The 27,084-nt window shown below is 41.2% G+C and overlaps 1 protein-coding gene across 2 annotated transcripts in view; it reads right to left on the bottom strand.

Moving 5' to 3' along the window:
• VPS53 (VPS53 subunit of GARP complex) overlaps positions 1 to 25,481 on the bottom strand; it is a gene marked incomplete at both ends in the record, with an annotated part of 136,436 nt that extends 110,955 nt beyond the window's left edge. For both annotated transcript variants that reach the window (XM_084237193.1, XM_084237194.1), the window contains 4 exons: positions 13,608 to 13,674; positions 15,272 to 15,321; positions 23,320 to 23,400; positions 25,395 to 25,481. In XM_084237193.1, the coding sequence (XP_084093319.1) occupies positions 13,608 to 13,674; positions 15,272 to 15,321; positions 23,320 to 23,400; positions 25,395 to 25,481 (285 nt within the window). The remainder of the gene's footprint in view (positions 1 to 13,607; positions 13,675 to 15,271; positions 15,322 to 23,319; positions 23,401 to 25,394) is intronic.
• Between the last annotated feature and the right edge of the window lie 1,603 nt (positions 25,482 to 27,084).

The following is a 27,084-nucleotide window of genomic DNA, read 5'->3' as shown; positions in this document are numbered from 1 at the left end:
TGAGAGGGAAGGAGGGAGGAGCACAGGGGACTGAGGTAATGGTGCATGAGTGCATTGGTGAAGGAAATTCTATGGGGACTACATCGAGGGAGGGGAAATAAATACTGTTTAAAAATGAACAGTGATGTAAAAAATTAAAAAAAAAAAAGCAGGGGTTCTTAATATGAAGTCCACGCAATGGCTTTACGATGTCTGGGAATCCTATTAAATTTTGTACAATTTAAAAAAAAAAGAAAGAATTATGGTAGTTTTCTCTTTTAGAGGGGATGAACTGTCACTATTATTAGGTCCTGAACACAAAAACTTATGCCTCCATTGGTCATCTGAAATATGTAGTCTGCATGGATTAAATGAAGACAAAATAGAGACATATGCCTGTTTGGTAAAAAAATAAATGTATTAAGTTCAGAACAATATGGAAAAAAACGTTTCCAAAGAAATTAAATACTGAAATGAGTAAAAATTACCATATCATTCAGCAATTCCATGCCTAAATATATACTAAAAGGAACTAAAAGCAGGCACTAGATAGGTATTTGTATGTCAATGTTCATTACAGCATTGTTCAAATAACAAAGAGGTGGAAATAATCCAAGTGTCTACGAACAGATAAACAAAATGTAGTATATACATATGATGGAATAATATTCAGCCATAAAAAGTTTTTTTTTTAAAGATTTATTTTTTATTTATACAAGAGCTGGGGTACAGGCCAGAGGTGAGAGAATTCACCAGAGACAGAGTAGGGAGCAGAACAGGCAGACGACTGAAAGCACTGCTGAGGCGAGCAGCAGGCAAGCCAGGAGAGGTCTGCCGCACCATGTAGGCATCTCCCTGGCCGGCCAGGAATTGAACCCGCACTGCAGAGGCTGCGGAAAGCCTCACAGAGCTGTGCTCAACCCGCTGCACCACCGGGGAGGCCCAGCCATAAAAAGTTTTTGATCATGAATGAAATGATTATTTCCAGATGAAAATGCCAGTCTTCAAACTTCATTAAAAGGACAATATACAGGGCCTCCCTGGTGGCACAAGGGGTTAAGATGCAATCTATGAAGCTACCCGCAGCCTCTGCAGCATGAGTTTGATCCCCTGCCAGGGAGTAACCCACATGGCATGGCCTACCTCTCCTAACTCACCCACTGCTCCCCTCAGCAGTGTGTTTCAGTAGATCTGCCTGTTCTGTTCCCACTCTGTCTCTGGTGAATTCTCTCACTCCCCACATCTCTGGCCTGTTTCCCAGTTCTTGTATGCATAAATAAATAAATCTTTAAAAAAAAAAAAAAAAAAGGACAATATACAATGACTCAGCATTATTTACGGAGGGTTAAATTAAAAAAAAAAAAATCCTAAGCTAATCAATGACACAGAAAAGTCATATGGTCATATCAGTAGAAGCTGATAAGGTCTTTGATAAAATTCAACATGTATTTTCTGGCAAACACGCTTAGAGAACAAAGGATAACTCCTTAATAGTCATGGAATCTGGAAACGAGAAAACATCGTATTTAGTGTCGGCTATAGGAAGAAGGGTCTCTGCTTTGTTGACTGCATCATCCTCAATGCCTAGAATAGTCCTTAGTTTACAGAAGGCACTCACTGAGTGAGTAAATGAACAAACATACTGACAGTCACTGTCATTAAACTAGAGGACAAATTGCGTGACATCCCTTCAACACTAAAACACGCAGGGAACATTTCTAAAACTCCTTATCTCAGAATCCCTTTATATTCATGGAAATTACTGAGGGTCCCAGAGAGATTATGTTTATGCGGCCTATATCAATATATACCACAGAAGAAATTAAAACTGAGTTTTAAAAATATTTATCCATTAATCCATTTAAAAATAACAACAGACTGATTACATGTTAACATAAAAAGATGCTTTTATGAAAAATAACTGTATTTCCCCCAAACAAAGCAAATTTCTTGAGAAGGGTGCATTATATCTGTGTTTGCGATTACCTTTAGTGTATACTTTAACAGAGACCACCTGGACTCTTACATAGGCTTCTGTATTCAATCTGTTGTGATATGTTGTTTGGCTAAAAAAATACCATAAAGAAAAAAAAATAGGATGAAAATCTGGCTTCATTCAGATATATAATAAGAAAAGGCAGCAATATTTTCATGCTCTTTTCAGGTATTTGTTCAGGTATTCCTTTTTGAAACTACACTGAAACCTGAAAAGTGGTAAATTCTTAAAGATTAGTGGCATTAGGAATCTGAAATCTTATTAGAAATCTCATTAATGAACTGAGTATGCTAGACTGAAATCACTGATCAGCTGTGCTGCCTAGAATGCAGAAAACTGGAAAGTGTTGCTCTTATGTTAACAATAGAAGAAAAATAAACTGCAAAATCACAACTTTTCTTGAACCCATAAGAGGGCTGACGGTAATTAAACATGCTGAAATTCAAGAAGGGAAGGCTCCCGAAGGAGAGATGCTTGCCTTGTGGCTGAGCATAAGAGGAAAATGGGGATGCTATACAATCAGTAGGAAAGAATCCACTGAAGTTTTTAACAGAAGAGTACTGGCCAAGTGCAGGCTAAGTGCAACAGGTCAGAACCTCTGGGAGCCCTGCACACAATGCAGTTTGCACCCACGCTTGGGGTCTTTCCCAGCACCTCTACTGGGTGCTCCTGAGAAAGACTGCAGGTAGAGAAAGAGCTTCTTTACTTGGTGCAGAATTGGGGGACAGGTGCATTGGCCACTCAAGGGAAGGCAAGAAGCCCTGATCACCATCCCCTTTATTTGAATCTACCTCTCAAGTGAGGGATGGCGTTGGCAAACATTCAATGTAGGTCTGAAGGACAGAAAATTTTCACCACCTCTAACACCACAGCAGATGTTATGGACACAGGTAAGCTGTGCTGAATTTTCATTCAGAGAACAGCAAAGAGGAATGGTAGGGAGGCTCTCGGCAGGGCAGTAGGGATGGGAAAGAGCGGAGCTAATAGAAAAGTCACAGGAACTTGACAAATGCCTGGGTGTACAGATCCATATGCAGTAGTTACAGTATAACATCAGCAGCAATATTGTTGCCATTAACTAAGCAAGACTGAGCCCAAGGTTAAGCTTGGTATTTTGAAATAATTAACTCTAACCACCCCTCAACCCTGAAGTAGGTATCATTATTTCTGTGTCACAGATGAACTAGAGTCTCAGAGAAGTCAAGTAACTTGCCCAAGGTCACACACCTAGAGGCTGGCAAAGCCAAAATTTAAAATCACAGCTTCAGTTTTTTCACTTGACTCAGCTGCCATCCAGTATTGTATTAGTGATAATGTCCAGTCCTTAATTTAGACATACCCCAATTCCTAAGAGAATTCAAATAAAGTGCTCAGCCCTTCACTGTACATAGGGGAGAGATAAGAGCTATTTGGATTCCTTACAGGATGTCTTAAAAATGTGAGGTTTTAGAGGACAAGAGGCAAAGGGTTCCAAAATGCAGTAGACATGTCACTCTGCCAAAAATAGCTACTAGGGCTCATGTGCAATAAACAGGATGAAGCACGCTGATAAGACTGAACACGGTCACCCCTGTGCTAAACAATAATGGACATTCTCTGTGTCCTTGCCTCAACTACAGTCAACAGTGCTCTAGAAGTATGTAAAACTAAACATTAACTTGGATTCCACTGTCAAATAAAGGCAAGCCAACCTTGACCTCTATAACAGATGGAAGAAATCTTAATTGTGAATGGCAGAAAGCCCCAATCAAAACCAAGGACATGGTGACCCTACAAAAGCTGACTCCAGCACTGCCACACTGAATCACAGAGCTTTTTGCACTCCCAGGTCATTTGCAGGCCATAGCTATTTCTGAAGTTGAATGTCATCTGCAGACATTCTGAAAATTACAATTCAAAAAAATTTTTAAAAAACAAAAAATGCCGGGCCTCCCCGGTGGCGCAGTGGTTGAGCGCTGGGTTGCGAAGCTGCCTGCAGCCTCTGCAGCGCCGGTTCAATCCCTGGCCGCCGGGCGAGGGTCCCACATGGCAGGCAGACCTCTCCTGCCGCGCCTGCTGCTCCCCTCAGCAATGTATTTCGTCCATCTGCCTGTTATGTTCCTCACTCTAGCTCTGGTGAATTCTCTCACCCTCCCGCGCTTCTGACTGTACCCAGTGCTTGTATAATAAAAATAAATAAATCTTCAAAAAAAAAAAATGCCTAGCCATTCTTGGCCACTAATGGAAAAATTAAAGCCTATGGAAGTTCAAAGACTATGGGGCCCCTCTCCCCACTGGTGGCGCAGGGGTTAAAGTCTCAATGCTATCAAGGCAGCCACTGAGGCATGAGTTCCATCCCAGGACAGGAAGCAACCCATATGAAGCAGCAGACCTTTCCTGTCTCGCCCATTGTTCCCCTCAACAGTGTACTCAGTAGATCTGTCTGTTCTGCTCCCCACTCTGTCTCTGATGAATCCTCTCACTCCCTGCACCTCTGGCCTACACCCCAGCTCTTGTATGCATAAATAAATAAAAATAAGTATTTTTTTAAAAGTTCAGTGGCTTTAAATTTAGTTATGTTTCAGCAGAAAAAAAGTGACAGTTGCCTTTCCCCAAACTTAAATACTAACACCATTTATTTTCTTCTATCAATGGATCCATTATCTCCCCAAAGAGAGGATGAAATAAAAAGATAAACTTGAAATGGTGGGAGGGAACAATTCAATCACCCTGCTAGTGAGCTGATAATTATAAATTCATAATCCCACATAATGAAGATCGAGCTATGCTGTGAAGTCCCACCATCTACCTCATTCAGGGACTTGGAGAGCAGTTATTTTTGTTCTAACATTTGAATTAAATGATACGCCACTTTTGAGGATGAAAAGTAAAGAACACTCTTTCCATCATGCTTTGCTGATTTACTTAATGAATCTTTATGACATCTTTATGAAAAGAGAAGGCAAGTATTACTAGCCTCCTTTTCTGAGAAAAGTCAAGAAACATGGCTTTGATAGAGACTTGAGGGCAGGAAGAGATCCTTTGTTTTCTGGGCTTGATTCTTTGTACAGAATGAGGATAATGAAGAAAAGAAGTCTCTGATAGCACACCACATGGCCCCGAACCCATCTTGTTCAACCTTTTTTTCCTACAACTTGAATGAAGACATAGAAGGCATGTCGGTGAATCCACAAACAAAAAAATGGGGAAATCATCAAGATTCCAATAGATCTCAATAAGCTGTATGATCAAGCAAAGCTGGCAAGATGAAGCTAAAGGTGAGATTCATAAAGTCCAACATTTAATTTCAAAGAATCTCTAAAATAAAGAAAGGGAGGGAGAAGTTTAAAAGCAGTTCATGTGAAAAAAGACCTGGGGCCAGTATCATAAACTGTTAGCCCATGGATAGGTTTTGTTTAGCCTTTGCAGCACTTGAGAAAAATACTAAATCAACCTTTAAAAACTGGGAGTCACTTAAAATTTGGATTTCTGGCTTCTCTTGAAAAACTGATCGCTCTGGCAACTCCAGATCTGCATCCAGATCTGACAACTGGTTAGAATAGAGCTGTGGCTTCCCCTCTCCTCTACTGGATGCCTATGGATGTACAAAAGTCTGCTGAGACCACTGAAACAATTTTCTTACCTCTGTGGGCATCTGTTTGTAACCCTAGACTTGGGAATTTCAACACAATAGAAATCAAAGTTACGATAATAAGGCTGTCAAAAATTTCACCTAATCTTAGGTGATGGAAGTAAAGTGCCGCCAAAATCAGTGTCAGTGTAATTTTTGAAGAGCCAGAAACTCATTAGTGAATCTAGAAAAATCAGATGGCTCTCCAAAAATATGTCTATCTATACAAAAATTTGCAATTAATTTCAGGGAGTTGACAGACTCCAGTAGTCCAGAGTTATCAAGTGAATAACCCAAGGCCAGCATAAGGGACCAAACTGTCCCACTGTGTGTTCACACAGTGTGTGTCTTCTTGGGCAAGAACCACATTTTATTTTACTTTAAAAGAATTATTTTTATTTATTCATGCAGACAAGAACTGGGGTATAGGCTAGAGGTACAGAGGGCTGGGAGGATTCACCAGAGATAGAGTGGGGAGCAGAACAGGCAGATCTACTGAAATACACTGCTGAGGGGAGCAGCAGGTGAGGCAGGAAAGGTCTGCTGCGTCATATGGTTTAGCTTCCTGGCCAGGGATGAACTCATGCTGCAGTGGCTGGCAATAGCTTGATAGAACTGAAACTTAACCCCTCTACCACCAGGGAGGCCCCAAGAACCACATTTTAAGAGAGATGCTGACAAAGTGCAAGTAACCTGGAAGACAAAGGGTCTGGAAATCATATCATAAAGTTGAGGAAAGAAAGAATGGTTAGCCTAGGGAAAAAAATGAACACTCAGAAAAGAACATAATGCCATTTCAAATTTTAGAAGCTGTAATAAGCAAAAGGGATTAGGTTTACCCTAGTACAACTGGCAGAACTAAGATCAATGAGAAGTTACAAAAAGGTCCATTTTACTATTTCAGTTCAGTCTAAGAAAGAAGTTTCTCACAATTAAAACTACATGAGGGGCCTCCCCTGGTGGCACAAGGGTTGAGCGCTGGGCTGCAAAGCTACCCACAGCCTCTGCAGTGCCGGTTCGATCCCTAGCTGCTGGCGAGGGTCCCACATGGCACGGCATATCTCTCCTGCCACACCCGCTGCTCCCCTCAGCAGTGTATTTCGTCGGTCTGCCTGTTGTGTTCCCCACTCTGGCTCTGGTGAATTCTCTCACCCTTCCATGCTTCTGACTGTACCCAGTGCTTGTATAAATAAATAAATAAATCTTTAACAAAAAGAAAAGCTACATGAGACTGGAATAGACTATCCCATGGAAAGATAAATAGTGAGCTCCCCATCACTGCAAGTATCCAAGATCAAAGATAATGAAATGTCAGCCATAGAAAGATTCCTGAATCAGGTAGAAGGTTGTACTATAATTATCTAAAATTCCTTCCATATTAAAGTTTTAGTGATCAGAGCTAAAGATGGAAATAACAAGTTTTTTGCCCTCCCAAACTTTAATCTTGCTCTGATGCAATAGTTACATGTGCTTCAAGCTCCATTCAAGAGTCAGAAGGTCTTCTTTTGGGAATATGCAGTGAGCTGACTGGTAACTGGCCACTCTTTTGCCAACTTTCTCTTCTTGTAATTCACTCTCTATTCACCTCTCTTCCTACCTACCTTCAAGCTGAATTCATGGGAAGCCATTTAAGTTTCATAGCAGAGCAGATCATGTACTTGCTGCATTGACTCATCTTATCCACAGTTTTCAAACATGTGGGCATTTAGTTAGAGCTTTTGCCTGATGATTTCAACAGATAAAAATGGGGAGAATTCAGTGCTCCATTAACCTTGTATGAGCATCACAGTCTGGTCTGAAGAGGTCACAGACTAGACCAGTTCGAGTTCGCCTACGTAGGGGGTGGTCAATAACCAAAGGCTCTCCAGAATGCATAGCAGTGTGCTAATTTCAGGCAGCTGATATTTTAGAAATTCCAACAAACTGTCTCACTGTATCTTCAATTTATACGTTACTCTTTAGCCACAAATGATTTTTCAGTCACTAAAACTGCTTGTCAAAAGGAATTTTTCTGCTAAAAGTCTTTCAAGATAATGAATGTTAAGTAAATACTTTCCCCTTACTTATGCAGCTTAAAAAGCACATCTGTTCTGGCTGAACACAACGAGATAAAAGGGAAACGTCCTTTTGCTCTCCTCCCGAGTGTTGCTCAGCAGCTTAGGAAACAAGTTCTGAAAGCAAATTTTTCCTCTGTTCCAGGGAAAAGGGGAACCTGGGGCCTCCTGACCTATAAAACTCACTATTTTGGAACATCCATAACTCTCCCAAGTCTGTGCCAGTCAAACAGTCTCCCAGCTGCAAACCACCAGGCAGCAGGGTTGGAAAGCAAGGCTTTCACCCCGAGGAGTTGACAAGGATAGGAACCAAAAGTTCCCTGGAAAAAAAAGTCTCTACTTCAGCCTGCATTACAAACTGTTTGGAAAAGACAGATGGAGGGGATGACAGGAAAAGCAATTATTTCTTCTGGGCTTCCTTTCTGTCTGGATTCTAAGGAGACGAATACAAAATTCCATCACAGATTGAAATGCTATCTAAACATTCTTGAAAATGTGGTCCTGCTCTCTGAAATATGACCTGCTCAGCTGCAGCAACCTGTAACCTATTAATATGTGAAGGTGGAGAAGGCCGACATTCCTGAAAGCTGTCTAATTCTGGGTCTGACTCTCCACTACTGCTAGCTTATGACCACAGATTAAAATATAAATAGCCAAAAGATATGTATCTACAAAGCATGACCCAACAAAAAATCCTGATGAATCATTCACTTTATTTTCACATTCTGGAATTTTAAATACCTGAGACTCTCATAAGTATTTTAAGGTTTCTAGTGAGCCACACTAAATGTAGGCTGAATCACACTAAATAAGTGTTACTATTTCAAATCATAGTAAGTTGGGACTAATCATACACAAATCAAGCTTTAAACAACTTTTTTTTGTTGTTGTTAATTTTTTTTTAAAGATTTATTTATTTATCCAAGAACTGGTATAGGCCAGAGCGAGGGAGGGTGAGAGGATTCACCAGAGACAGATTGGGAAACAGGACAGGCAGACTGACGAAATACACTGCTGAGGGGAGCAGCGGGTGAGACAGGAGAGGTCTGCTTCGCCATGTGAGACCCTCGCCAGTCGGTAGGAATTGAACAGGCACTGCAGAGGCTGCAGACAGCTTCATAGCGCTGCGCTAAACCACTTGCGCCACCAGGGGAGGCCCAACAACCTTATTTTTTTAAAGATTTATTTATTTATGGGGCCTCCCCGGTGGCGCAGCAGTTCAGCGCTGGGTTGCGAAGCTGCCCGCGGCCTCTGCGGCGCCGGTTCGATCCCCGGCTGCTTCCCGGCCACCGGAGGAGGGTCCCACATGGCGCGCAGACCTCTCCTGCCACCCGCTGCTCCCCTCAGCAGTGTACTTCGGTCCTTCTGCCTGCTCTGCTCCCCGCTCTGGCTCTGGTGAATTCTCTCACCCTCCCGCACTTCTGAATGTACCCTGTGCATGTATAAACAAAACAAACAAACAAACAAATAAATAAAACATGCCTCTATTAAAAAAAAAATCTAGAAAAAAAGATTTATTTATTTATGCATACAAGAACTGCGGTACAGGCTAGAGGTATGTGGGGTGAGAGGATTCACCAGAGACAGAGTGGGGTACAGAACAGGCAGATCGACTGAAATACACTGCTGAGGGGGGCAGTGGGCAAGTCAGGAGAGGTCTGCTGCACCATGTGGGCAGCTCCCTGGCCGGGGTTCGAACTCATGCAACAGTGGCTGCGGACAGCCTCATAGATTGCATCTTAACCCCTTGCACCACCAGGGAGGCCCCTAAACAACTTTAAATGAACACGGGCACTGATCAAAAAAATGTTTTTATGATAAAGGGCTGTTGTTTGTTTATAATGAATAAATAATTTCACACAGATCAGTCAATAGAGTTGAATAAAATGTGGACTATGTTCTGAGAAATGGGAAGATGAGGAAGATACAGTTCTTCCCTCAAGAAAGTATAAACCTGGGCATCCCTGGAATGTATAAACTCAGGCCTCCCTAATCGCATAGGGGTTAAAGACACAGCACCATCAAGCTATCCCCAGCCAGCCAGTGAGCAACCAACATGGCACAGTAGATATCTCCCGTCTTGCCCACTGCTCTCCCTCAGCAGTGTATTTCAGTTGATCTGCCTGTTCTGCTCTCCACTCTGTCTCTGGTGAATTCTCTCACCCCCTGCACCTCTGGCTTACACGCCATTCTTATATGCATAAATAAATCTTTAAAAAAAAGAGAAATGTATAAACTCATCAAGGGGACAAGATGTGCTTATTAGTCAATGGAATGAGATCTGCAGGAAAGGGCTGCAGGAATTTGTAGGCAGAAAGGATATACAACTTAATGAGGGAATACCGGAAACCACTTTCTCATCTGCAAAATGAAAGTGGGCCAGATGAATCTCAAGGGCCTTTTACTTCTAAAATTCTCACTCCTTCTGTATATACAGAAAATTTCATGAAAGTAGCACTTGAGGGGTCTCCCTAGTGGCACAAGGGGTTAAGTCTCAGCACTATGAAGCTATCCGCAACCACTGCAGAACAAGTTCGATCCCAGGCCAAGGAGGGACCCACATGGCGCAGCAGACCTCTCCTGCCTCACCAGTTGCTCCACTCAGCAGTGTATTTCAGTAGACCTGCCTATTCTGCTCCCCACTCTGTCACTGGTAAATCCTCTCAAATCCCTGCGCCTCGGGCCTGCTCTTGTATGCATAAATAAATATTTTTTTAAAAAACGTAGCACTTGATCTACGGTTTTAATGGGTAAGATTTTGAAATGAAGCTACTAGAAGAAAAAGTAAAGTGAACATTTCAGACAAAAAGCAGCACATAAGCACAGACCCAGAAAGCATAGATCATACTTGTAGAGTCCTGGGTCTTTAGTACAGATGCTTCACAGAGGAGATAAAATGGAAGCCTTGAATGCCAAGCAAAGGAATTTGGATTTAATTTGGTAGACAGAGGCCAAGGTTTCTGAAGAAGTAGATGACATGAGGAAATTGAAACAGCAGAATGAGGCTGGACTGTTTGCAGGCTGCCCTGTTCCTCTTTATTACCTCTAAGGGCTTATTTGCATGGGCTTCACCTGCCAGAGAAATGGTGTTACTTGGGAGAGACCTAAATAGACAAACATGAAGCAATAAGGACTAAGAATCATGCCAAGACCAGGAAATAGGATCAGTTTTAGGAACCTAATACATCTATGCACAAATACTGATGATAACAAGGAAGAAGGTAGACTACTTACAAATAAGCCAATGAAAGATGATTACTAACAGGAAAAAGAAAGTACATCATTAAATATAGGAAAAACACAGAAACGGCCAAAACAAAAAAGTCAAGGGAAAAGACCACTAACACCTTTGAGCTACTAGCAAAGGAAACAGACATATGAGAGATCAACACATTTCTAAATGGGATTATACCACCACTACCCCTGCGCCTTCCAACCCCACCTGCAATACCACCCACCAAAAATTTGGGTAACATACGAACATTTTAAGAAATTAGCTAAACTGAAAAAAGTCAGTCAAATCACAGAACAGAAGATAAACAACAGAAGTGGAACTATCACAAAGGTGCATACTCGAGCTAACTGAGTTAGGACTGTAACAGAAGGACCAGACACTGTCTGAAATGAAGACTAGAAAAGGCATGCTCAGCATTTCTGTTATGATCACAATTTCTGAAATATGATGCCTAAACAGGAGAACAGAATCCAAATGAAAAGGAAAATGGTTAATAGATAACATCTGGTCTCTCAATCACTTTTGAAAAAGCCCTCCTCAAACACTTCTCTTCCTTCACTCCCTTCTAATAGAACCTCCTTAGATAGATCTAAAAAGAGCTGTAAAACTTTGAAATGAATCTACTTACCTGTTTCCCAACAAAACTAGGTATGAGGAATTGTAGCTATGTCAGATTACTATCTTTTTCCCTTTTTTACAATAATGAACTTTACTTCCATCTTGATTTAAAAAATTTTTTTCGGGCCTCCCCGGTGGCGCAGTGGTTGAGCGCTGGGTTGCGGAGCTGCCGGCGACCTCTGCGGCGCCGGTTCGATCCCCAGCTGATCCCCGGCTGCTCCCCGGCCACCGGAGGAGGGTCCCGCATGGCGCACAGACCTCTCCTGCCGCCCGCTGCTCCCCTCAGCAGTGTACTTCGGTCCTTCTGCCTGCTCTGCTCCCCGCTCTGGCTCTGGTGAATTCTCTCGCCCTCCCGCGCTTCTGACTGTACCCAGTGCATGTATAAACAAAACGAACGGACAAACAAACAAATAAATAAATAAAAACGTGCCTCTATTAAAAAAAAATAATAATAAAATAAAATTTTTTTCTTTGATTTTTCTGTACTTTATTTTATTTTATTTTTTTGATTTATTTATTTATACAAGAACTGGGGTACAGGTCAGAGGCGTGGGAGGATGAGAGAATTCACCAGAGACAGAGCAGGGAGCAGAATAGGCAGACGGACTGAAGATACTGTTGAGGGGAGCAGCGGGCGAGGCAGAAGAGGTCTGCCATTGTGGGTTTCTCCCTGGCCGAAAATCGAATCCGCGCTGCAGAGGCTGTGGACAGCATCACAGCGCTGTGCTCAACCCACTGTGCCACTGGGGAGGCCCTAAAAAATTTTTTTCTAATTGTGGTGAGATTCCTAAATGGGAAATTTACCCTCCTAGCCATTTGTCACTGTACACTTCAATGGCACTAAATACATTTACACCGTTGTGCAACCATCACCACCATTCATTCCAATGATTCATCTTATAAAACTGAAATTCTATACATATGAAACAGTAAATCCCCTTTCTACCCCTACCCCAGCACTAGCAATTATGATTTGTCTTATGATTTTCACTACTGTAAGCTTGCCACATAGGTGGGAACCATACTGAGTTTGTGACTGGCTTATTTCACTTAGCATAATGCTCTCCAGGTTCACCCATGTTGTAGCATATTAAAGAATTTCCTTCCTTTTGAAGTCTGAATAATATTCCATTGTCTGTATAAATCATATTTTGCTTACCTTTTCATCTGTCAAAGGACACTTGGCTTCCACATTTTAGATGTTACACATAATGCTGCTACAAATATGGGTATTAAAATATCTCTTTGAGACCTTGCTTTTGAGTATATACCTAGAAGTGTAATTGCTGAATCATAAGGTCATTTTATTTTTAATCTTTTGAGGAACCACCATACTGTTTTGTACCATCTTACATTCCTACCAACAGTATGCGAGATTCAATTTTTTCACATTCCTGCCAACACTTGTTCTCTGGTGTCTTGATATTAGCTATCCTATTGGGTACAAAGGTGTCATCTCACGACAGTTTTGATTTGCATTTCCCAAACAATGAGTGATACTGAACATCTTTTCATGAACATCTTTTGAATTTCTATTCAAATCCTTTGCCCATTTTTTAATAGGGTTGCTTGGTTTTTTGTGGTTGGATTTCAGGAGTTCTCTATTCATTCTGGACGTTAATCCCCAATCAGCTATGATTTGTAGATATTTGCTCCCATTCATAGCTCATCTTTTAACTCGGTTGATAATGTCTTATTTTGCACAGGTTACTACTATCTTTGGCAGCAACAAAGGTAAGATCAAAAGCCTAACAATTTAACTGACACATAAAAGCAGCAACCTTCTTTAGTCATAGTATACAAAACAAAGGAGGATACAAATGATGTCTGACACTAGGGAGAAAGTCAAGGAAACTCTGGTTTCCTTTTTTCAATGTGAATGTCCTTGGACCTGGGTGACTGGGCCATAATACATGCTTTTGGTCCAAGAGACACTCAGAGAGAGCTCAGGCTGGCCTGGGCAACCTCCTCCTGCTACCAGGACATAAGTCATGTTCACCTCCTGCTGGACAGATCAATAAAAAAGTGCTCTGCAAGAAGGCAGAGAGACATTTTGGTCACTCAGTCATTGGGTCTTAAAGAAATTAGGGTAGTAGTATGGGAGAGACTACTTACTTGCCTGCCATCCTGGCCCACATTTGTTTGACCTCTTACAACAGTTCGAATATTATCATCCAGTCGCCTAGTGAAAAAGTTAAAAGGATACAAATCATTTAACCAATCTCTAATCTAGGTTGACCCAAGTAGGTGACAATTAGTAATTTATTCATCAATTTCAGCAGATTGTACTCACTTGTCCGGAAAACCAAACAAATTTGACTGGTATAAAGACTGACACTCGGACCCCAGATGAGGGGGTGGGGGGCGGGGAGGGCAGCAGCAGTGGTGTAAGAAGCCAAGTCCAGCACAGACTGGTGAGTCATCTTTGCTTTAAAAAGGCTATTTTCACTTAATATTCAGAGTTGTCCAAAAGGACCAATATAACTTTTAGCATTTTTCATGGAGTAAACCAAGGATGACAAAACTGCTGAGCTTTAATGGGAGCAAGCCAGGGAGTTCAAATTACTTCACACAAAATCATTCCTCAGAAACCCTAAAAGGGATAGGAGCCAGGGAAACATATGAAATCAGTGCTTTGCCCTCTGGGCCCTGATCCTGCAGTCTATGTAGTAGACAGATCTGTGGCCTCCAGTTCCTCTTTCTACTGCAGCTCAACAGAGACCACTTAATGGCATCCCAACCAGAGAAATTAGTATCAATTTCATTTTTCATTGAAGAAGCCATTAAAAGTACAGCGGAAGAAAGCTGCAAATAACTGTTTCACAAGTTTTTTTTGGATCATCAGGGAATTTCCATATTTGTGCAAACACTGGACAACTTAGTGGTCTCTACGAGAAATGTCATAGCCAAAGTCCACCAAAACAACAAACAGGCTACTTTGCACTTCTTAAGGCATCCAACTGAATAATACATTCATGGCAAAGGTCTTCAACAAAAGACCCAAAAGTAGTAAGAAAAAAAAATCTCCCTCTGGATTCAAAATGAATGCGTCTTCTCATGGAAAGTTTTAAAAAATAACAAAAAACTATATTTGAAGTAATGACATCATTACAACCATTATAATAATTAGAATGAACAAACACTAACCTTGTACCTACCATGTGTTAAAACTGGAAATCCAGACATAAACAAACCAGAACAAGGGCAGGAAGGATACTTGACTACCATCCTAGATAATCACATCTGGATTAACCACAGTGTTTAATCCTGGGCCACCGGCAACCAGCAGATCTGACCACACTGTCAGTTGATATGTGGTCAAGGGATAGACATATGTGTGTGTGTGTGTGTGTGTATACACACGTATGTATGTATATACATATCCATGTATGTATGTATATACACACCCACATATATATGTGTATGTGTGTATATACATATATACATATATAAAAGCCCATTTTCATATCTAAGCCTTCAGAATTTTTTAAAAAAAGTAAATTTGCTACACTGAAAATAGGAAAATAGTAGAAATACTATTGCCTCCTAATATAACCAACTGTTCTGACTTCCTTTTTTGGTATAAATATAATTGAAGACTGACCAAAGAATAAAGTCCTTTGCTACAAGAACTTGGAAAACCCAGAAAAAATTTATTTAAAAAATTATCAATAGCATCCTGGAGATTTCATTATTCTCCCAGATAAGTGTGATCCAGAATGTAGTTGATAACATTAATAACATACTTTCAATGATTAATAATCATACTGTGTACTTACCTTATTTTCAGTCTAATTTTGTTCACAACTTCATCTATGTTTGCCAGAGACTACAATAAAAAAGGAAGAGTGCCAGTTATTATTTACTTCCAGAAATTCCTCCTTCCAGAGAAATGAATTATAATTGATAATTAGGACATCACAAAAAATTTAATCATGCAGTATGATACAATTTTTTACTTTTAAAAAAACGTCGTAGCAGTAGTTGGCAACTACTGACAAATCCAGCCCAGAGCCTATTTTTTGTAAACAAAGTTTTACTGGAACACAGCCATGCCCATTTATTTACAAATTGTTTATGGATGCCTTGGAGCTACAAAGGCAGAGCTGACTAGTTGCAACATAGACTGTATAGTTCACAAAGCCAATTGTATTTACTATGTAGCCCTTTATAGAAAGTTTGCTAATCCTTGATGTATAGGATCATACAAATTCATACAACAAAATACTCACTTCAATAAAAATTAATGATTACAACAAATACATAGACAAATCTCACTAACATAATGGTGTAAAAAAAAAGCTAGACATAAGATTATATTATCTGATAGGACTTATATAACAAAATCATTATTCAAAAATGGGTAAAACTCAATGGTATCAACTTAATGCCACCTACAGAGAAATGACACAGTTGCCTGGGAGTGAGGACTACTGTGGAAGTAAATAAGATGTGGTGAAGGCAGAACGAAGACCATGACAGAGATCCAGGATGTGAAGGTTTCTGTCCAATGTCCCAGTCTGGTGCTGACAGGCAGGATAATACCATGTGAGCACTGCAGCTGGAGATCACTGCCAGAGCATGAAAGGAGTAATCCCTTCTCTGAGAAATAAATACCTACACCTTACATCCCTTTTGTTGACATATGTGAATCTGTGTCCACAGCACAGGCAGTCTCTTTGATAGTTATATTTTGATCCCTTGATTTCTAAGTTCTTCCCTCTTACACTGAGAGCTAGGCTGGATGTGACTATTTAAAATACCTTTTAGGGTCTCCCTGGTGGCACAAGGAGTTAAAACTCAACCTATGAAGCTATCCGCAGCCACTTCAGCACGAGTTCAATCCCCGCCCAGGGAGATACCCACAGGGCGCAGCAGAACTCTCCTGTCTTGCCCACTGCTCCCCTCAGCAGTGCATTTCAGTCAATCCTCCTGTTCTGTTTCCCACTGTGTCTCTGGTGAATCCTCTCACCACTCCCATACCCCTGGCCTGTACCCCAGTTCTTGTATGCATAAATAAATCTTTTTAAAAAAATACCTTTTAAATATGGAGTTGACACATAATTTAAAAATTAGTAAAGATGAGAAGACAACAGAATGGGACAGGAAAGTGAGTATGAAAGTTAGTGAAGAAGATGAAGAAGAGGTGAAAACAGAGTCAAGTGGAAACCAGGAATATTTCAGCATATTTTCTTATGCCATTTTATCATCCCCTTATGATCTGGAAAACAATGTGCTACATAATTTTTAAAAAATGAGAAACTATTCTCGGGTGTTAGAAGACAGGACAGTGGTCCCTATAAGGGAGGTGATGACTATAAGGATGTAGAAAGGGCAGATCTGAAGATGTTTCAATTTCTTGATCTCAGTAGGAGTTAGAAACTTGGTTGCATTAATTTTGTGAAAACTTATCAAGTTGTACACTTAATATTTGTATACTTCTCCACATTGCAATACTTTGATAACTAAATCTATCTTTTTCTAAGTGTATAAATCCATTAGAAAAGAATGTGGGCCGCTAAATACAAGAGTAATCTCAACTGCTGATCTCCGTGTGATCAGTAGCAGTACTTGTAATATATAAAAGCAGGATTTTAAGTTTTTCTCCTTTGTGTCTGAGTATTTTCAAATTGTTCTATACTGCATATGCTTAACTATTGTAATTATAGCAAAGTTATTTCTATTTTTAAAACAATGACAATAAAAACAAGCTGACTAGTTCCAAACCTAGCTAGGAGAAAATGTGAGGAAAGAGTGCCCCCTAATGGAACAGAGAAGGTACGAATTTTACAGTACCAAGTTCTTAAAATAGGACTTTTTAAGTCTTTTTTCCCTCTCCCCCAACAGCTGAGAAGGAATTTGAGGTGATACAGGAACTGCCTGCCAGCAACTTCTGCTGGCAGGAGGAGGCCAGGAGCCTGCCAAGAGCAGGTCACAGGTGTTCAAGGTGTCAGGCTGAGCCATTCTGACAAAGCCAATGGTTACTCAGAATTTTCAGAAATCTAAGAACAGACTAAGATAAAGATGAATCTCAGAAAAAGGAAGTTACCTTTATTGAGGCGTGCACTGACAAATCTATCACTTCAAAACTGAACTGGGCATAAATCACACCACATTGTATCAGGAGCTGAGATGCCAAAGGACCTGGACTTGGCCCAACTCTACCACTACCAACTTGCTGTATGCCTACAGGGCAAGCTGTTTCACCTCTGAGTTTCTATTTCTTCAGGCAAAATGGATAAAATAGTTCCTGCGTTGCCCATCTCTGCTGGAACCCATTTTTTATTGGGGAGGGGGATGAAAGGTTTAAAAAAAAAACAATTTTAAACATTACTATTTGGGGACTCCGGGTGAAGGATAGTTATGAATTCTTTATACCATTCTTGCATCTTTTCCAAAAATGAAAAATTATATCAAAAGTTTAAAGCAGTAACATTTTTAGAATAGTAAAACATGTACATAACCAAAAATGCAAACAGAAGAAGAAAACAGTGAAAAGTAAGACTTCCTCTCCCTGGCCTGCTCGTCCCCCCAGCTCTCCTTCCCAGAAGCAATGGCCTTGAGACGTTTATTTAAATCACATGCATAATGTCCTGAACCATGCTTTCTTCACTTAACAATACACTTCGAGACAATTCCAGGTCAGTCAACATTGATTTTAATAGTATAGGAACCATTTCTCAAATTTAATACTTCTTAGGACATGAAGGTCTTGCTTAACCCATAACAATTTTTCTCAGAAAAATAACTCAAAATATTTGCACCTTCAGATGTTCACTTGTATTTAAAAAGCAAAAACCTGGGAGTCACCTAGTGCCCATCAATAGCAAATTTAAACAAATCAGGTCACATTTACTTGATGAACTTTTATGCTACCATTAAAAATGCTGGTCTGGGCCTCCCTGGTGGCACAAGGGGTTCAGCACCGCACTATGAAGCAATCCACAGTCTCTGCAGCACGAGTTCGATCCCTGGCCGGCCAGGGAGAAACCCACAAAGCGCAGCAAGACCTCTTCTGTCTTGCCCACTGCTCCCCTCAGCAGTGTATTTCACTCAGTCTGTCTGTTCTGTTCCCCACTCTGTCTCTGGTGAGTCCTCTCACCACCCCTCCTCCCCTCATGGCCTCTCTGGCCTGTACCCCAGCTCTTGTATGCATAAATAAATAAACCTTTAAAAAAAAAATGCTGGTCTGAAACAAGACTGCTTATGCTAACAAGACAAGCACCCCCCGAATATGGGAATTACTCATCTACATTTTGGTTGCAATGTGGTTACATAGTTTAATTTTATCATTTAATGTCCTGATGATTGAAGAGAATTTCCTGAAACTAACAGTGATTCTTGCTGATTACAGAAAATTTATGAAATTATCCGCACTCTCAGCAGCATCTAGCCACTATTAGCATTTTATCATATTGCCTTCTACTGCTCTTCCTGTACAGATACATGGCTTTTTTTTTTTTTTTTTAAGATTTATTTATTTATACAAGCACTGGGTACAATCAGAAGCATGGGAGGGTGAGAGAATTCACCAGAGTCAGAGCGGGGAGCAGAGCAGGCAGAAGGACCGAAGTACACTGCTGAGGGGAGCAGTGGGCGGCAGGAGAGGTCTGCGCGCCATGTGGGTCCCTCCTCCAGTGGCCGGGGAGCAGCCGGGGATTGAACCTGCGCTGCAGAGGCCTCGTGCAGCTTCGCAACCCAGCGATCAACCACTGCGCCACCGGGTAGGCCCTACATGGCTTTCTTAAAAAATTAAATGGGGATGATAAGCAATTTCACATCTTATTTTTTTCACTTAACAGTATAATCCAGGGCGGTCATAAAAAATACTTTATACTATATGACCCTTTTTTTCCAAAATCTCAATTATATTAATTTTATAGGTTTTTCTAAAACACATTTCATTGCGATTCCAACAACCAAATGTCTAGACAATATAACAAATGGTTATCTTCAGTTTCTACTAGGAGACAAATCGTTCTTACCAAACCTGGCTACTCTTCAGGACCTCCTAGGGCGCGGTTCAACACAGAAACCTGAGTTATTCCCACCTGGACCTGGTGAGTCAGCAGCGATATCTGCGGGATCTCTTTGGACCCCTGCCTGCAGACAGGCGCCTTCACTCAGCAGAAACACATCCACATTCTTCTCCTTAGAGGGACACTCATTTTCTTCTTGACATACTGACATCTACTTTAAATAACCTAAACTCATGAGTATGAGGCCCATGAAGTATATAGATGGGTTTTTGCCTAAGGTCTGGCAATAGCTGAAAGAAATTAATAAACCATGCCACTACTTTCTATTACCTTTTCATTAAGATCCATGGGGATCTGGGGTGAAGGATGAACTGCTAAGTGCAACTCTGGGACTGGGAAAATAAAGGGAGCCCTGTGTCATAAATTAGCTGAATCTCATAAGGAACTTTGCTGTACATTATCACATACATGGGGCATAATTAGACAAGACACATAAGTGACTCTAAGGAACAACAAATGTCTTAGGCTACCTTTAGTAGTTGAGACGCAAAGACACACAGCAGGAAAAGGTGAGAACTTAGTGGTTTCCTATATAATTTTCAAATCTAATACTTATTTTTGTTTTGATGAATCAGCATTTTTGATAAAGTAGGGTAAATGAAATATTTTCTTCTTTTTTTAAAAAAAGATTTATTTTATTTATAAATACAAGAGCTGGGGTGAAGGCCAGAGGTATGGGGGGGTGAGAGGATTCATCCAGAAAACAGAGTGGGGAGCAGAACAGGCGGATCTACTGAAATATACTGCTGAGGCTCCGGAGCAGTGGGGGAGACAGGAGAGGTCTGCTGCACCATGTGGGTCACCTCCCTGGCCAGGGATCGAACTCATGCTGCAGTGGCTGCCAATAACTTCATAGTGCTGAGACTTAACCCCTTGTGCCACTAGGGAGGCACCATAAGTGAACTATTTTCAAGGTTAAAATGCTTATATTTATACCAGTTGTTCCCCAAAGTCTTTCTTCAGCTAATTCCTAGAATTCCCCTTTCATAGAAACTGATGAGCTCCAATGGCTATTTGTGAAATCCTAAAAAAGACAATCACACAGTATGACATCATTTTTTCCAACTTTATTTAAAAATTTAACATGTCCATTAGAAAAAATTTGGAAGGATTATGTCAAGATATTAACAAGTATGGGACTTATCAGCTACAGACTCAATTATCCAATACTACATAGTTCCATCTGTATGGTACAAATATGTTCAAAATTGAAGTCACCCTCATACCTTCATACCTCATACTACTACCTGCCAACTCACTACTGAAACCTGCTCTTCCTCATTAGTCCCAATACAGGGTAAAGGTGCCAACACCCACCCATTCTGCCAGACTAGAAATCAAAGTTCAAAATTCTTAGTATGGCCTATCATGCTCAGCTTAAATGCCATTTCCTCAGAGAAGCCTTTTGGATCCCTCACACTAAGTAAGGCCCTGGGTGTTGTTATCGCAGTATTTAGCAAGCTTCCTTTATGGCAATGCTATCACATTTAAGCTGAATGTTTATCCTTCTGTGCCTTATTATTCTCATCATAAAACAAACATGATAACAAAATGGAGACTTTATGTTTAAGTGCTTAGAATGGTGCCTGGTGCATACATAGCATGCATCCAATAAATGTTAACTATTATTATAGTTGCCATAGAAGTTAAAACTCTTGGGAGAAAGTAACAAATAATAATATATATTATACAAACAAGTCATTGTAACTCCATATTAATTTATTTATACCCAGCTAATGGTATAATTATTGATGATTGAGAAAGATTGGAAGTTTTTAGTTGGTAAGAACGGTATCTGTCTTGTTCACTCTTTTAGCTCCAAATTTCTTACAGAGCTTGGCAGAGGAAATGCTTTTTGTTGAGTACATCAATGAGTGAATTTGAGTTTCTAGTCCCCTCAAGTAATAAATCCCATGATTTATGTCTCCTGAATAACTCAGATCTTGTTGTCTCCCTGCCAGTTGTCATACAAATTCTCACCCTCTGACAATCTATCACAATAGTCAGCTAATTGGTCTTTCTGACTCCCTTCTGTTCATCTCCCCTGATATCAGTTAGGATTTTTAAACTGTAAATCTGATCAAGTCATTACCTAGTAAAAAGTCACTCAACAAATACCCACTGCCCAGAGCAGCAGTCTCCAGAGTATGTTGTGTGTCTCCCCAAGGGGTTTGCATATCAATTAGGGGGTGAGGAGAAAACACTGATACCTCTTTTAATTTTTTTTACTTATACAGGCAATACACTAAGGTCTAATTTATTTAACACTGATATATGGATCTTATTACAAGGAAAAAATGTGTAACTGTGTGCTGATAGATGCCAACTAGACTTATTGTAGCAATCACTCCACAATATACACATGAGGCCAGGAACTTGCCTGTTACACTTATCATTTCTCCCCAGTGCCAGCGCCTGACAATTAGTGGACTCTTAACAAATGATTACTGAGTTTGACTAAATGAACGAATGAATCCCTCAAGACTTGGTGGAAGACCTCCCTCTTCTCTAATGTTTTGATTTTCCTGGTTAGCACTTCTTTTGTGAGCTCCTCTCTCACTGTTACATACCATGGTATCACTCACCAGTATCTCCTCAAATTGACCATGTACACTTCAAGGGTATGGAATGAGTCTCATTCATTTTATATACCCTACACCTGGCACAGTGACTGACAACCTGACTGGTGCCCACTGAATGTTTGCTGAATAAGAGAAAAAACAAGCAGGACTCGAGCAGAGCTCCCAATTCTGCTGCATCTAATTTTGGTCGACTTCTTACCCAACCTAAATACCCTAAATCAGTTTTTTTACAGGGGCCTCCCTGGTGGCACAAGGGGTTAAGTATCAGCACTAAGAACCAATCCACAGCCACTACAGTACCAGTTCGATCCCCAGCCAGGGGATCACATGGCGCAGCAGACCTCTCCAGTCTCGCCTGCTGCTCCCCTCAGCAGTGTATTTCAGTAGATCTGCCTATTCTGCTCCCCACCCTGTCTCTGGTGAATCCTCTTATCCCCCACGCCTCTAGCCTATACCCTGATCTTGTATGTATAAATAAATAAATCTTTAAAAAAAAAAAAAGGTCTCCCTGGTGGCACAAGGGGTTAAGCACCTCACTATGAAGCAATCGGAAGGCTCCGCAGCACTAATTAGATCCCCAGCAGCCAGGGAGCAACCCACATAGCTCAGCAGACCTCTCTTGACTCGCCCGCTGCTCCCCTCAGCAGTGTATTTCTGTTAGTCTGCCTGTTCTGTTCCCCACTCTGTCTCTGGTGAATCCTCTCACTCCCCGCATCTCTGGCCTGTACCCCAACTCTTGTATCCACAAATAAATAAATCTTTTTAAAAAAAAAAGGTTTTTACCAAAAAAAAAAATCTGGATAAATTACTCAACAAAACAAAATAAAACACAAAGTCTAAACATTTACATCTTGAAATAGGGCTGAAAGTAACTTTACGACTCCAGGCTTATCCTGTCTACCTCACTCCTATTTTTTCCCTATTACATTTACAAAATCATTTTCATTTTCAGTTTACTGCAGATAATTTGGGGGACTCTTTCAACCAGAGGGTACAATTTCTAGTGATATGCTCACTATACAAAGAATTCCACTCCACAATATTTGGTATTATAAGTCCCAAATGGTTACAATGAAGCTTGCTTTGATTTTAATTTTCACTTGTTTATCAGGGTTCCTTAGATTATGCAATAAAACACACCAATCATAGCACCCAGGAAAAATTAGAAGTTACTGAAATAAAGGAAATCTAAAACTCTTTACTTACTTGCTCTGTAGGGAAGAGTGTATTGATATATTCCACAGCATTGAAATCTGCTCGATCTAGAGGATCCTGGCTTGGAAATACCTGTATAAAAAAAGAGGTTTAAAAATAACTGTCATCTCTTGCAATGGTTCCATTAAGAAGCTATTTCAAACGTATTATTAAGCACAATGATAATTTATCGCAAAGTTTCTGGCCATTAATTGTGATTACACTTTTTTCCCGGATAGTGAAAGCTTGAGGTAATTAACAAGTGAAAAATATTTATTTCTGTAAGGGAAGAACTCTGAGTACATGAAGCAATTAAAAAACCAATTTTAAAGTAAAAAAAAAAACAAAAAACAAAACTGTCTCTGTCTTGTTTTATGTATTATTTCCCACCCACCCACCACCACCTCTAGATGGTAAGCTCCTTGAAGACAAAAACCCATCTTTTTTTTTCTTCATTTCATAATTGAGTATCAACAGCTACTGAATATACCTGTTACAATAAATCTTTCATTTTCAACATCATCTATAATTTAATCATTTTGGTGCTGCTAACAGAATGTACAGTGAAAATTTCTATAGATATCAACAAAAGGCCAAGGGATACTAAATGGGCATTGTGCATTATCAGATTAAATCAGCTAGTGACATGGTTTGTATTAAGGAAGTCTTGAAAATAGATTAATGCCCCATATCTCAATGACGTCTCATTGGCAGAAGTCACTATGCGTTAGAGCAATCTTTATGTTTCAGATAGCATCAGGAAATGGACAGCTGGTGTTCTAGAACTGGTCATCTCTTTAACAGAAGGAAGTAAGTTGCTTCCTGAGAAATATACCTAACTCCCTTCACAAGTTACAACTTGAAGAAGATGTAACAAGATGGATTATAAAAGCAGTTAAATAATCTCCTGGGTATGATTTCACCAGCTCAAGACAGTTATAATTTTGGAAAGTGAATTCTTTTCTGATGTGTGCTTATTCAATAAACTAATGCTAGAATCAATCTTATGAATAGCAAAAATGAACTCTGAAATTCCTGTCAAACACTGACTGTGTTAGTTATTTTTTCCATTAGAATCCAGTACATCCACAGAGCAAATAAATGGATGTCTTTTTCTGGCGGATGAAGGCAGGTGAGGGAGCAATGTGGCCTGAAAAAAAGCGTAAAGAAAGTCTGGCATCCTTGGGAAATGCTTTGTATGGGTGATCCAAACACTCCTAGAAAATACACATCCATAAATATATAAATGGGACAAAACAGTAAACTACTTAGTACAAAGGTAGGTCCACACTAAGTATTAATGCTAAATAAGTATTAACAATTAATAGTAGTAGTAGTAGCAGTAATGTTTTTACTTTGAAAAATTTCCCAATGGTCATTCAATGTTGCATAACCCTCCTTTTCTTAAATCAAATCCTTTCCCAATTCCTGTATGGGAGATTTGGCCCTTTTATCGGAGCGACGCCCTGTACAAGGGTCTAAATCACTATTTCTAATATTATTACCCTTCAAGACGCAATAAACTTTAAAACAGAATTTAGTCAACTGAAGAGTCCATTTAGGTAGGGAGGTCCCTATAAAATATCCTCCAAACTAATCACTGCAGGAATTCTCAACCACATAAGTATGATAAGGGTCCCTTTTTCAACAATTTCCTTTTGCTCTAACATCCACTTCAAAAATTTACGTTAACTCCGTGTCACTCACAAAGGAGCTAGATTGAAAAGCTGGAGCAGCAGCTCACAGGCTGGTAAATGAATGAGTAGCCCCACCTCATACCCAAAATCTGAGGCTGCTACCCACGAGGTCCCTTCCTCTAGGTTCATCCTGTCCGGGGAGCAACCGCTTTGCCCAACCCACCAGGACGCCCCACCCTCCAAAAACAATCACGGCCTAGACAGGTCTCTCGCCTCAAGATTCAAAACCGCTTTCCACCACCACCTCCTCCTCCCAAACCGCCCCAGTATTTTCTGCTCCTAGCCTTCACCTCTCGGTCCTAAGACCCCTCGTTCCCCGTCACACCCCGGGCGCTGCCTCCCAGAGCAGCCCCATCCTCCGGACTCTCCCCTCGGGGGCGGGGCGGTCACCTGCTCGATGGCGAGCTGCACTTCGGGCGTGAGCTGCAGCACGGCTTCCAGCTCCTCCACGAACTCCAGTTCCTCTTCCTCCATCATGCCGTCGCCCGGTCCCTGACTGGCCCCCACCCCAACAGCGAGTCCGACCTCAGCCCTCGCTCACGCCCCAAAACAGCAGCGCTCGCGTCGCGGCGCCCGGGCACGCCTCGGCTGTGTCAGCCAGCCGGGAACTTCCGGGAAGCCGGGTACTTCCGGGATCCCGGGCACTCTGGGATAGCGGAGGCGTGACCTCCGCCGCCGAGGGGGCGATCCCGTCTGGCCCGGGCGGCCCCGCGGGCCTTAAGTGCCCTGACGGTGGCGGAGACCCTCCTCGCCTCGCCTCGGGCGCGCTCCCCGCGGAGGGCCCTGTTTGGGGAGGGCCTGGCGGCCCCGGCAGGACCCCGCAGTGAGGGTTGGCCCTAGCGGCGTCGCGACCGACGGACGTCCACGGTCTCGGGCCGGGAAACCTTCGATTCTCAGCCCCAGGGCTCTTTGCTCCGAGGCAGTAGGTGCCCCTGCCATCGGGGGAGAAATGGCCCAGCTGGTAAGTGGCGATGTTACCCAGGACACTTTGCAGGACGGGACCGTGTCCACCTGGCAGAGTCAGGTGTGCCCCGTGCCAAACCACCAGGCAGTTTTCTAGGAGTGCCTGCGGCTTCCTTCTTGTGGGGGAAGGAGAAAATCCAGATTAGAGGGTACACCCCTGCTGGGGAAATGTTTACTTTCCGTGACTGAGTATCTGGCGTCTAAGCCCCTTTCCATAACTGATGAAGTGTGTGGTCGTGAACAAATTACCCCACCTGCGCTACTTACCCTGCACGGATGTGGTGAGGGGTAAATATAAAAAGTGCTATGCAAATTTCAGCTGGTAATACAGGTAATATTAGGGTGTCTACCCCGTACGCACCGCAAAGGAAAACAAGGCCAGATCATCCAGTGAAACTACTTTTCCTTCAGATACTTAAAACACTGAGAGGATTGCAGCCAAAAGAAGTGTTGTTTTACCTGTTAAATGTTGTGAAACTCCGTGATGGAAGAGTCCCTGGCCCCACTGAGCTTTTTTTCCTTCTTCAATGTTATCAAAGTTGGTTGTAGTAAAGAAAGCATGTTTTAATGTTGTAATTTCGAACAATAAAGGAAGACTTAAAAATATAAATCGATTATACAATGGAATATTATTGACTCGTAAAATCATAGTTTGGCAAGCTAATGGTATGGAAATGTGCATATTTCAGAAAGCAAAAATGTACAGCATAGTGTCAGTTGGTGTGTTATGTGTGTGTCTTACGCCTATAAAATGATATAAAAATAACAGCAAGGAAACATTATTTATTGGAGATGTTAGAATGTACATTCTTTGTACATTTCCCCAAAATGTCTACAATGAACATCTAGTAATTATATAATCTAAAAATATAAATGATTTTTTAAAGAAAAAGGTAATTATATCCACTTGTCTTGGGACATTTTTTTACATTAAGAAATAATTTAGGGCCTCCCCGGTGGCGCAGCGGTTGAGCGCTGGGTCGCGAAGCTGCCTGCAGCCTCTGTAGTGCCGGTTCGATCCTCGGCCGCGGGGCGAGGGTCCCACATGGTGCACAGACCTCTCCTGCCGCCCGCAACTCTCCTAAGCAGTGTACTTCATCACTCTGCCTTTTCTACT

The sequence above is a fragment of the Talpa europaea genome (assembly GCF_964194135.1).
Source record: "Talpa europaea genome assembly, chromosome: 7".
Classification (NCBI taxonomy): Eukaryota; Metazoa; Chordata; class Mammalia; order Eulipotyphla; family Talpidae; genus Talpa; species Talpa europaea.
The sequence above is the reverse complement of the archived record's forward strand: the minus strand, read 5'-3'. Positions and strand labels throughout refer to the sequence as shown.